This window comes from Pseudophryne corroboree, chromosome 9 (assembly GCF_028390025.1).
Source record: "Pseudophryne corroboree isolate aPseCor3 chromosome 9, aPseCor3.hap2, whole genome shotgun sequence".
NCBI classification, from domain to species: domain Eukaryota; kingdom Metazoa; phylum Chordata; class Amphibia; order Anura; family Myobatrachidae; genus Pseudophryne; species Pseudophryne corroboree.
Genome location: NC_086452.1, coordinates 398,178,236 through 398,191,732, shown reverse-complemented (window position 1 = coordinate 398,191,732; position 13,497 = coordinate 398,178,236). Strand labels below are relative to the sequence as shown.

Sequence of the window (13,497 nt, the reverse complement as noted above, 5' to 3'; positions counted from 1 at the left end):
GGATGAACACTGCTGACAGTGCTATCACATGATTCTCTGCCCAGCGAAGAATCCTTGCAGCTTCTGCCATTGCACTCCTGCTTCTTGTGCCGCCCTGTCTGTTCACATGGGCGACTGCCGTGATGTTGTCCGACTGGATCAACACCGGTTTTCCCTGAAGCAGAGGTTCTGCCTGGCTTAGAGCATTGTATATTGCTCTTAGTTCCAGAATGTTTATGTGAAGAGACGTTTCCAGGCTCGTCCATACTCCCTGGAAGTTTCTTCCTTGTGTGACTGCTCCCCAGCCTCTCAGGCTGGCGTCCGTGGTCACCAGGATCCAATCCTGTATGCCGAATCTGCGGCCCTCCAATAGATGAGCACTCTGCAACCACCACAGAAGAGACACCCTTGTCCTTGGAGACAGGGTTATCCGCAGGTGCATCTGAAGATGCGACCCTGACCATTTGTTCAACAGATCCCTTTGGAAAATTCTTGCGTGGAATCTGCCGAATGGAATTGCTTCGTAAGAAGCCACCATTTTTCCCAGGACTCTTGTGCATTGATGTACAGACACCTTTCCTGGTTTTAGGAGGTTCCTGACAAGCTCGGATAACTCCTTGGCTTTTTCCTCCGGGAGAAAAACCTTTTTTCTGAACCGTGTCCAGAATCATCCCTAGGAACAGCAGACGAGTTGTCGGCATTAACTGGGATTTTGGAATATTCAGAATCCACCCGTGCTGTTTTAGCACTTCCTGAGACAGTGCTAATCCCATCTCTAGCTGTTCTCTGGACCTCGCCCTTATTAGGAGATCGTCCAAGTATGGGATAATTAATACGCCTTTTCTTCGAAGAAGAATCATCATCTCGGCCATTACCTTTGTAAAGATCCGAGGTGCCGTGGACAATCCGAACGGCAGCGTCTGAAACTGATAGTGACAGTTTTGTACAACGAACCTGAGGTACCCCTGGTGTGAGGGGTAAATTGGAACGTGGAGATACGCATCCTTGATGTCCAAGGATACCATAAAGTCCCCCTCTTCCAGGTTCGCTATCACTGCTCTGAGTGACTCCATTTTGAACTTGAACTTCTTTATGTACAGGTTCAAGGACTTCAGATTTAGAATAGGCCTTACCGAGCCATCCGGCTTCGGTACCACAAAAAGAGTGGAATAATACCCCTTCCCTTGTTGCAGAAGAGGTACCTTGACTATCACCTGCTGAGAGTACAGCTTGTGAATGGCTTCCAACACCGTCTCCCTTTCGGAGGGGGACGTTGGTAAAGCAGACTTCAGGAAACGGCGAGGTGGATCTGTCTTTAATTCCAACCTGTATCCCTGAGATATTATCTGCAGGATCCAGGGATCTACTTGCGAGTGAGCCCACTGCGCGCTGTAATTTTTGAGACGACCCCCCACGGTCCCCGAGTCCGCTTGAGAAGCCCCAGCGTCATGCTGAGGCTTTTGTAGAAGCCGGGGAGGGCTTCTGATCCTGGGAAGGAGCTGCGTGTTGCTGTCTCTTCCCTCGACCTTTGCCTCGTGGCAGATATGAATAGCCCTTTGCTCTCTTATTTTTAAAGGAACGAAAGGGCTGCGGTTGAAAAGTCGGTGCCTTTTTCTGTTGGGGAGTGACTTGAGGTAGAAAGGTGGATTTCCCGGCTGTAGCCGTGGCCACCAAATCTGATAGACCGACTCCAAATAACTCCTCCCCTTTATACGGCAAAACTTCCATATGCCGTTTTGAATCCGCATCGCCTGTCCACTGTCGCGTCCATAAAGCTCTTCTGGCCGAAATGGACATAGCACTTACCCGTGATGCCAGTGTGCATATATCCCTCTGTGCATCACGCATATAAAGAAATGCATCCTTTATTTGTTCTAACGACAGTAAAATATTGTCCCTGTCCAGGGTATCAATATTTTCAATCAGGGATTCTGACCAAACTACCCCCGCACTGCCCATCCAGGCAGTCGCTACAGCTGGTCGTAGTATAACACCTGCATGTGTGTATATACTTTTTTGGATATTTTCCATCCTCCTATCTGATGGATCTTTAAGTGCGGCCGTCTCAGGAGAGGGTAACGCCACTTGTTTAGATAAGCGTGTTAGCGCCTTGTCCACCCTAGGAGGTGTTTCCCAGCGCTCCCTAACCTCTGGCGGGAAAGGGTATAATGCCAATAATTTCTTTGAAATTATCAGCTTTTTATCAGGGGCAACCCACGCTTCATTACACACGTCATTTAGTTCTTCTGATTCAGGAAAAACTATAGGTAGTTTTTTCATACCCCACATAATACCCTGTTTAGTGGTACCTGTAGTATCAGCTAAATGTAACGCCTCCTTCATTGCCAAAATCATATAACGTGTGGCCCTACTGGAAAATACGGTTGATTCGTCACCGTCACCACTGGAGTCATCGCCTGTGTCTGGGTCTGTGTCGACCGACTGAGGCAAAGGGCGTTTCACAGCCCCTGACGGTGTTTGAGTCGCCTGGACAGGCACTAATTGATTGTCCGGCCGTCTCATGTCGTCAAACGACTGCTTTAGCGTGTTGACACTATCCCGTAGTTCCATAAATAAAGGCATCCATTCTGGTGTCGACTCCCTAGGGGGTGACATCCTCATATTTGGCAATTGCTCCGCCTCCACACCAATATCGTCCTCATACATGTCGACACACACGTACCGACACACAGCAGACACACAGGGAATGCTCCTAACGAAGACAGGACCCACTAGCCCTTTGGGGAGACAGAGGGAGAGTTTGCCAGCACACACCAAAAGCGCTATATATATATATCAGGGATAGCCTTATAATAAGTGCTCCCTTATAGCTGCTTTGTTATATCAAAATATCGCCATAAATGTGCCCCCCCCTCTCTGTTTTACCCTGTTTCTGTAGTGCAGTGCAGGGGAGAGACTTGGGAGCCGTCCTGACCAGCGGAGCTGTGAGAGGAAATGGCGCCGTGTGCTGAGGAGATAGGCCCCGCCCCTTTTCCGGCGGGCTCGTCTCCCGCTATTTAGAAAAATTAGGCAGGGGTTAAATATCTCCATATAGCCTCTAGGGCTATATGTGAGGTATTTTTAGCCTTTATAGGTACTCATTTGCCTCCCAGGGCGCCCCCCTCCCAGCGCCCTGCACCCTCAGTGACTGCCGTGTGAAGTGTGCTGAGAGGAAAATGGCGCACAGCTGCAGTGCTGTGCGCTACCTTTAGAAGACTGCAGGAGTCTTCAGCCGCCGATTCTGGACCTCTTCTGATTTCAGCATCTGCAAGGGGGCCGGCGGCGTGGCTCCGGTGACCATCCAGGCTGTACCTGTGATCGCCCCTCTGGAGCTTGATGTCCAGTAGCCAAGAAACCAATCCATCCTGCACGCAGGTGAGTTGACTCCTTCTCCCCTCAGTCCCTCGCTGCAGTGATCCTGTTGCCAGCAGGAATCACTGTAAAATAAAAAACCTAGCTAAACTTTCTCTAAGCAGCTCTTTAGGAGAGCCACCTAGATTGCACCCTTCTCGGCCGGGCACAAAAATCTAACTGGAGTCTGGAGGAGGGTCATAGGGGGAGGAGCCAGTGCACACCACCTGATCGGAAAAAGCTTTACTTTTTGTGCCCTGTCTCCTGCGGAGCCGCTATTCCCCATGGTCCTTTCAGGAACCCCAGCATCCACTAGGACGATAGAGAAAAAGTAGGTGCGACTCCGCCAGAGTGTCCCCACTGCCCCGACCTGCTACACCGGGTATCAGGTACCAAGTGGGAGACCACCTGGTAATACCCGGTGTAGCAGGTCGGGGTGGTGGGGACACTCTGGTCTAACATTGACAGCAGATTCATCTTTGTATTTTCTGTTTGCACCCTCGGTAGGTGGCGGTAACCCATATGATTTTTTTCAGGTTTTATCTGTTGAACATCTTACCCACTATGACCCAGGTGATGTAATATACTTACTCTCTGTATTTGTATAATTAAGACACATACTTTGTACGCAATTTTTCAAACGTTACTGGCTAGATAAGCCAGATAGGGTGCGCAGTAGCGATACTTAGAACAAATCAGTTATCCATATTAACATCAGACAATCTGATGATCAGACCATCAGACTACTATTTTAACATCAGTTATCTATTCTAACATCAGGTTGGGGGCAGACTTACCCTCTAGAGCAGTGGTTCTCAAACTCGGTCCTCAGGACCCCACACAGTGCATGTTTTGCAGGTAACCCAGCAAGTGCACAGGTGTATTAATTACTCACTGACATTCTAAAAAGGTCCACATGTGGAGCTAATTATGTCACTTGTGATTCTGTGAGAAAACCTGCACCGTGTGGGGTCCTGAGGACCGAGTTTGAGAACCTGTGCTCTAGAGCATAGGTCTGCAAACTCGGTGCATGTTTTACAGGTAACCCAGCAGGTGCACAGGTGTATTAATTACTCACAGACATTTTAAAAGGTCCGCAGAGGGAGTTAATTATTTCACTTTTGATTCTGTGAGGAGACCTGCAAAACATGCACTGTGTGGGGTAATGAGGATCAAATTTGCAGACCTATGCTCTAGAGCAGGCATTCCCAACCGCGGTCCTCAAGGCACACCAACAGTTCCGGTTTTAGTGATATCCAGACTTCAGCACATATAGTTAAATCAAAATAACTGAGGTACTAATTTAGTCACCTGTGTTCAAGCCTGGATATCACTAAAACCAGGACTGTTAGTGTGCCTTGAGGACCGAGGTTGGGAAACACTGCAACAATGATCTGTATATAATAGGTGCGCCAAAATGCAAGTCCAATCCCAGGACTACACCTATAGAGGCACGCGTATTTGAGTCCAAATTTTGGACTATAACTTTAGTACTTTCAGCACGGTTTTTCTTTGCTGCATAAACCTATACTCTGATACTTATCAGGTTATTTTAAACAAAACAACTTTGCTTCTTTAGGAGATTGTATATTTTAACGGATTAAAAGTGATGTTTCATATTCTTCCATATCTTTAATTCATATGAACTTATTATATTATTTCTTCTTAAGAGTGTGCCAAATAAAAAAGTCCTCTCTTTTCTCTTTTGGTATGTATATGAACATGTTGAACCATGTCAACATTGTGGTGTCGATATGAACAGTGTTGTCCATGTGACCGGATCCCCATACCATACACTCTGCAAGCTCCTGTGAACAATAACACACAAGTGACAACCTATACAGATAATGGGAAGCAACACAATTTTCAGTTTTGAAGATGCCGACATCGAAGGGGATATTTCCAACCCCACCTCCCTGGCCCCTATCTTAACTCTAATCATTGGGGGTTAGCGGCTAGGGCTAACCCTCTGGGGGTGTCGGCTATGACTAACCCTCGGGGGGGGGGGGGGAAGCTAGAGCTAACCTCTCTAGTACCAAAGCCTAACCCTCCCCCACCCCCGACCCTAACTCTAAGACTGAACCCCGAGACTCACCTTTGGGATGTCAGCTGTCGGATCGGCCTCGGTCTCCTGAGTGATGTCTGGATTCCGCCATCTGTCACATGACCGCCGGCATCCCGACAGCTGGGATGCTGAACGCATGACCCCCCTCTGTCAGCTAGAGTTAAATTGTTTGCTATGAGTAACCATGACAGTAGTATCACTTTCAGCACTTTCTGGAAATGAGGTAACTGATGAAATTGCATGTGTTATGTGACGGAGGAACTAGTCTCACAAATTAGAGTACCATTTTTAAAAACAATGCGCAACGTGCTATACAAATGTTATGTAAACTATGGTAGAAAAAAAAAATACAACTGCACTCTTACGAAACACAACCACAGCCGCCTCTGAACTAACAGGGGAGTAACCAGTAATTGTGTCACGAGTTTCCCGCCATATAATTCTAATGTAGACAACGCTTACATTATTACAATGTACATAGTAGTATAAGAGCAACTGTATCGTATTGCAGGGCAGTAAAAATAAACGGGTGTGGTTCATAGGGTTGACAGTGTCTAGGTCGGCCACTATTGGTAGACAGTAACTAAGTCGGCACCCAAAATAGGGCGACACAAGCATTAGGTCAACATGACAAAAAGTCAACATGAGGTTTTAATTTTTTTGTGTCGTTTTCTTTGTAGAGTGACTGAGAACCCCAATTTAGTGCACCTTCTTCGATCGCCATGCTTCAGGCAAGGTGCCTCGCTCTGCTGCCGCTGCGCTCGGCACAGGTTACTGTTCCCAATTGTAGTCCACGTGGATCGGAAAGTATGAAAAAGTTCAAAAAATGAAAAAAAAATGTGAAAAAAATCAATGTTGACCTTTTGTCATGTCGACCTAGAACCCCTGTCGACCAATTGTGGTCGACCTAGAGACCGGATACCAAATAAACATCTCCCCAATGCTTGGTGAAAAACCCTCATTAAAAACATATTCATAAATACTAATAAAGTGCTGACCTTCAGGCAAATACTGGAGCTAACTGGTATACTAGCCTGAAAAGAAAATAATCATTTAAAAAATCATATTTCCAGGTTAGAGCAGAAGTGTTGCAATAGAGAGAAATGTCACTGACGTTACTCCAGCGATTAATGTCTGTTTCAGTCACATGTTCCATCATGCTTATTTCACAGGAATATAACCGTTTATGCTGTACCGTATCTAGCCGAGCATTCGCATCCGTTCAAATATAAAAAAAAACAGGGCGGGGGTGGGTGGCTCATACAAGTTCCAATAGATCAGGGATTCCCAAACTCTGTCCTCAGGACCCCACACAGTGCATGTTTTGCAGGTAACCCAGCAAGTGCACAGGTGTATTAATTACTCATTGACCCATTTTAAAAGGTCCACAGGTGGAGCTAATTATTTCACTTGTGATTCTGTGAGGAGACCTGCAAAACATGCACCGTGTGGGGTCCTGAGGACCGAGTTTGAGAACCTGTGCAATAGATGATTCATGTCCAATGTATTACATTGAATATCTACTGAGGTGGTTCTCAAACTCGGACCTCAGAACCCCACACAGTTCATGTTTTCCAGCTCACCCAGCAGGTGCACAGGAGTACTCATTACTCGCAGACACATTTTAAAACATCCCCAGGTGGAGCTAATGATTTCACTTGTGATTCTGTGAGGAGACCTGGAAAACATGAACTGTTTGGAGTCCTGAGAACTGAGATTGAGAACCTGTAATCTACTGGAACCCTCTCCTCCCCCACCCCCAGGATGTGTCGGGATTCTGTCAGGCTACAGCTGCCAGCGACAGGCGGCATGTAGGTAGCTAAAGCGGACGAGATCTGGACTGTCAAGTCGAGTGGTCGCAATAATTCTGTCTTACAAATGAGCCTACTAGCAAGGTCACAAGACGACGGCACAGAATGCAATATTGGGAACAGAACCATTGTCTCCTATTTGACGAATATTTTTTGTGGTCTTCATGTCTAAAAATAGAAATAGCTTAAAACAGAGATTTGTAATCTGTTTGTAATTGGCTGGAGCACCATTTATCATACGCAACGAGTTTTATCACTCGTTGATAAATGAGGCCCAAAGTTATATTTGTCTGTCTTTGCTATCAGGTAGAAAATGCACCTAAAAAATTACTGATGGTACTTAATCTATACCTCCCAATATTCCTGGCGATGAATTCGGGATTCTGCGCACACGCCCAAAAAGGGTGTAGAGCCACATGGAAAAGGGGGCGTGGTCTTACAGCACACCCTGTTTGCTTCACTGTGGGGGCGTCGGCACTTCTCAAGAAGCTAGAAGGCCCCCCGGCTCTCCCTGCTCTGTGAATAGATAACGTGTGCATCTCGCTGCATCACACACTGCTTTGCTATGCAGCGGTGACTTTGCTCTCCCCCAACTCTCCCTCCCCACACACAACACTGCAGGCCGCAGGTGGGACAGCGGACAGTCCCTCAAAGAACGGGAAAGTTGTGAGGCATGCTTAGTTTGGTTATCATTTCTACTGGCGTCAATGGATGCACGTCTTCTGTAGCTCCAGACAGGACAGTAAAAATGCTACTACCCTCCCCCAAATTTAGTTTCCGAGTGTGCTACTTTTTTCCTCCCATGTTCAGGTTCCAAGTACAATAGCAAAATAACCTGTTATATGAAGAACAATTACTCAAGACTAACAAAAGTTTAAACATAATTCGGAATCCAGTTACACTCAAAGGGGCATATTTATTAATGAGTACTTGCGGGGGATCCCCCAAAACATTCCGGAGCTTGGCCCAACAGCTAACATAATCTTCAGATAGCGGGCCTAATTCAGATCTGATCGCAGCAGCAAATTTGTTCTCTAATGGACAAAACCATGTGCACTGCAGGGGGGGGGGGGCAGATATAACATGTGCAGAGAGAGTAATGGGCCCTACACATTGGCCGATCCGCCGCCGAGCTGCCCGACGGCGGATACGACCGACCCGGCGGCGGGGGGGCAGTGACGGGGGGAGTGAAGTTTCTTCACTCCCCCCGACACAGGGCTAAGTAGCAGTGCAGGCAAATATGGACGAGATCGTCCACATTGGCCTGCATGCACAGCCGACGGGGCACCAGCGATGAACGAGCGCGGGGCCGCACATCGTTCATCGCTGGTGCCTCCACACTCAAAGATATGAACGGGATCTCGTTCATTAATGAACAAGATCGTTCATATCTTTGAGTGATGTCGGCCAGTGTGTAGGGCCTATTAGATTTGGGTGGGGTGTATTCAAACTGAAATCTAAATTGCAGTGTAAAAATAAAGCAGCCAGCATTTACCCTGCACAGAAACAGAATAACCCACCCAAATCTAACTCTCTCTGCACATGTTACATCTGCCTCACCTGCAGTGCACATGGTTTTTCCCATTAGCTAACAAATTTGCTGCTGCAATCAGATCTGAATTAGGCGTTGTAGCCTATGGGCTACATAGCACAAAAAGTACAGGGATAGTGTTCCCTTTCCGGCACACCCCATTCATAGTAAGAAGACCGATCTCCAGGGTCAAGAAACTGAAAGTAAAGTGATCGCTTTACTTTTACACTCCGTAGGGACCTGTTCTCTGGATGTGATTTTTGGCATGTCCCGGTGATCATTTCTTATTGCTGCGATAAACGGTGATAAGATGATTATAATTACCTGGTCTAAAACCTGATAATTGACAAATAAGTCCCAAAGTCTATGCATAATGTTGGAAAAAAACAGCAGTATACAAAGGTAAAATATGCCTATGAAGACATTACAGACACAACAGGTCAATAGATATAAAAACCACGCCATTATTTCAGTTTATAAACCCAAAAAACAACAAATAGAATGCAGAACGTTCCCTCACTGGTTACTAGGGCCTTTATACAGCATAAAACACGTATTTGGACACAATTTTAAAATTCTCACTGTGACATTAGAATTGATTCCACCCTCAATCAAGTTAAGCGTCTGAAAAGAATGTAGGCAAGTACATACAATCCATGTCCAGCAGCTGAATAACCCATTGCAGAAACTTTGACTAAAATTAGACATTTAACAAATATATCTCATGAGATGCAATGATACGACTATAGTAGGACACTGCCAGCGGAGGCATTACATAAGCATATAGTGGCACAAGGCAGCATAACAGAGAATATAGTATTACACAGTGGAATGGGTATAAGACATAAAAATCCCAAAACAAAGAGTACCAACAACTGAGTAAGGATAGAACAGTACAATGTATACAGATATACCACACAATGTCATAGAGGAAATCTGTATATACAGTATCTCCATCATGTAGCCCATACACTTGTGCAAAGCAATAGGGCATACAATCCTTCGATTTCAACAGCATCTGTGAGAGAAATCGAAGGATTGTATGCACATTTAAGGTACAGTACAATGCGACGCGATGCGCGGGCACGCCGCTCGAATATCGCATCTCATGATAGTATGTGCTGCCCTTAATATTTATCGCATCGCAGTGCGATCGCATGTATTTTTTAAAACACATGCAATCTATCGCAATGCAATGTGCGATGGGCGCCCGCCGGGAGCGGCCTGAGGCAACTCCCACTCGGCGGTGACGTGCCCATCATGTGATTACCATGCAATCTATTGCATGATCACATGGTAATCACTTTGGCAGTTCAGGGGCGATTTCAACACCCCTGAACTGCCGGTGCGATGCCATGTCGCGGGGCATCGCACAAGTGTATGGGCACCATAACACTTGACGCATGATGGTCTTATCACAGGAAGTGGACAGAATGAGCTCCAAGAGGAAAATACACTATATGTGCGGTATAAATAACACTGTACACCTAATGTCTATACCCAAGGTTTACACAAATGGTTTCCATTACAGAACAAAAAACAGGGATAAAAGGTAATAATAGAATTCAATGAGATTCTTTATAAATGGTTTTTGATCAGAGACAGAAGAACAGAGGTATTTTAGCATTTCTGTTAAGACTCCAGACTTGTACAGCTACTTCTTAAATAACCACAAATCTAGCACTTTTTTGCAGACTACAGCAAACAATTGGGGCAGATGTATTAACCTGGAGAAGGGATAAAGAAGTGATAAAGCAGTGATAAGTGCAAGGTGATAACACACCTGTCAATCGTTACAGGCTTGAAAAATGACAGGAGCTGACTGGCTGGTGCGTTATCCCTTCTCCAGGCTTAATACACCTGCCCAAATTATTTGTGAGTGAATTCCAGAGAGATTTCAGTTATCAAACGACAAACGGTCATTGCAAACATGAAATGTGGGAGCAGAACACAGGTCACACATAAATCAGAAAATAGATATTTATAGGAGCAGACACATGCACAGAGCTGTGACATCCACAAGCCGAGGTCAGTGACACTGCGAGCGCCAGCAGCGCATATTCCACCATTGCACCTTCCATTTGAATACATGTATACAGTAGTTATATAATGTCAAATGCACAGTTACTCCAACATACAATGTTGTTCAGTCACTGTGTCAGCAATTATGTCGACAGCCGAATGTTGACAGTTATGATGTCAACATCACAATTGGGCTGGTCTTAAACGGACATTGCCAGCATTCTGAGTCTACATTTCAAGTTGAAACTTTCAGAGTCAACATGCTGATTGTCGACTTGTTTACTGATGACATCATGCCCATTATCAACATAGAAACAGTACTGCACCATACTCTGACACACAGGCTCCCCATGCAGCCTTCATGCAGAAACTCAGACATAGCTAGCTACAGAGAGAGAGAGAGAGTGAGAGTGTGTGTGAGTGCAATATAGAGGGGAAGAAGGAGCTGTAACGTCATATGATTTATGCATCATCTGTATCTGATAGACATAACACAGCACATACATGCAAAGGTGAGTTATTGAAGCATCATTCACACGATAGATAGATAGATAGATAGATAGATAGATAGATAGATAGATAGATAGATAGATAGAACTGTACACACAGAGTCAGGGGATATCCTAGAACCACACACACACAGGCACATTGTGTCCATCCTGCTGTAGCACCCCAGTTGCAGCCCGTACACGCACCGTATGGGACTGCAGGCTCTGGCTGGCCTCTATGACAGCTGTGAGCGGCACTGTGTCATCCAGGAAGAGCTTGTTGGACGCCGGCTTCTCCATGAACGCCATCCCGGCAGCAGCAGCAATCAGCCACTACTGAGCGCAGGCCCGGCAGCCCTGGGGGCGGGGCCGTGCGCTGGGGGCGGGGCCGACGTGACATAGAGGGTGGGCGTCAAGGCACAGCTCGCTTGCGGGAAGGGGTGTGGCTGAAGGCGAGTGGGTGTGGCCGAGAGCAAGTGGGTGTAGGGGGAGGGGCTGAGGGAACGGGATGCCCTGATCAGTATCACGGATGGCAACCATCACGGATGGGTCTGGCACGGTTATCGGGACCGGTGCATAGTATAAACAGCGTACATTCTCTTATGCAAGGGCGTAGCTACCATAGGTGCCCTACTTCTAGCGCTGCGGGTGTGTTATAGCAGGGACTTTCTCATTGAAAGCTGTAGTTGTTTTTTTGGGGGGCGGAGCGGGGGTGAGGTTATCATTGGGGTCAATTATTTTGGGGTCGTCATGCGCCGAGGCACTAGCATGCAACACAGTGGTGTCCACCAGACGCGGCACATGGCACGGATACAGGGCCGGCGATGCTAGAATCAAGTGGGCTAAAGGACCTTTTCCGTCTGGGGGAGGAGTCACGACACAAGGGGGAGAAGCTAGGCCAGCGGGATAGTTCCTCTACTATCCACGCCACTACCAACTATTACCTTTAGTAATCAGGTGGCGAGCCACCGAGCCCGAAGCGTGGCGAGCGAAGCGAGCCCGCAAGAGTACTTTTCGGGTACCCTGTTCGGCCGTAGCTCCTCCCCCTGGTGACGTGTCTCCTCCCCTAGGTACGTCAGAAGGTCCCTTCTGCCACTCCGATGTAGACTCAACCCTACTAGTACCCTGTGCGAGAACATGTAAAAGCGCCCCCCCCCCCCCCCCATGCGCACGCCTCAGGAAAAGTGGGCGTGGCCTCATAACTTCATATTATTAGACTATAAATAAATATATTTTCACACCTCCTCTACGCACACAATTAGCAGCCACAGTAGGGTTCCTTACACACAATGGGGGTAATTCCAAGTTGATCGCAGCAGGACATTTTTTAGCAGTTGGGCAAAACCATGTGCACTGCAGGGGGGGCAGATATAACATGTGCAGAGAGAGTTAGATTTGGGTGGGGTGTGTTCAATCTGCAATTTAATTTGCAGTGTAAAAATAAAGCAGCCAGTATTTACCCTGCACAGAAATAAAATAACCCACCCAAATCTAACTCTTTCTGCACATGTTATATCTGCCTCCCCTGCAGTGCACATGGTTTTGCCCAATTGCTATCAAAAATCCTGCTGCGATCAACGTGGAATTACCCCCAATGTCTCCAGTATAGTGTCAGATACACATAATGGGGGTAATTCCAAGTTGATCGCAGCAGGAATTCTGTTAGCAATTGGGCAAAACCATGGCCCTCATTCCGAGTTGTTCGCTCGGTATTTTTCATCGCATCGCAATGAAAATCCGCTTAGTACGCATGCGCAATGTTCGCACTGCGACTGCGCCAAGTAACTTTGCTATGTAGAAAGTAATTTTACTCACGGCTTTTTCATCGCTCCGGCGATCGTAATGTGATTGACAGGAAATGGGTGTTACTGGGCGGAAACACGGCGTTTCAGGGGCGTGTGGCTGAAAACGCTACCGTTTCCGGAAAAAACGCAGGAGTGGCCGGAGAAACGGTGGGAGTGCCTGGCCGAACGCTGGGTGTGTTTGTGACGTCAACCAGGAACGACAAGCACTGAACTGATCGCACAGGCAGAGTAAGTCTGGAGCTACTCTGAAACTGCTAAGTAGTTAGTAATCGCAATATTGCGAATACATCGGTCGCAATTTTAAGAAGCTAAGATTCACTCCCAGTAGGCGGCGGCTTAGCGTGTGTAACTCTGCTAAATTCGCCTTGCGACCGATCAACTCGGAATGAGGGCCCATGTGCACTGCAGGGGAGGCAGATATCACATGTGCAGAGAGAGCTAGATT

At 46.8% G+C, this 13,497-nt stretch overlaps 1 protein-coding gene across 6 annotated transcripts in view; it reads right to left on the bottom strand.

The window, feature by feature from the left end:
- Positions 1-11,628, bottom strand: part of PXK (PX domain containing serine/threonine kinase like) — a 144,632-nt gene extending 133,004 nt beyond the window's left edge. For 3 of the 6 annotated variants that reach the window (XM_063940877.1, XM_063940879.1, XM_063940878.1), the window contains exon 1: positions 11,455-11,628. In XM_063940877.1, the coding sequence (XP_063796947.1) occupies positions 11,455-11,556 (102 nt within the window). In that variant the 5' untranslated portion in view covers positions 11,557-11,628. Of the gene's footprint in view, positions 1-6,393; positions 6,417-11,454 lie in introns of those variants that run through there. The other 3 variants (XM_063940874.1, XM_063940875.1, XM_063940876.1) reach the window with 2 other exon arrangements.
- Positions 11,629-13,497: the final 1,869 nt, after the last annotated feature.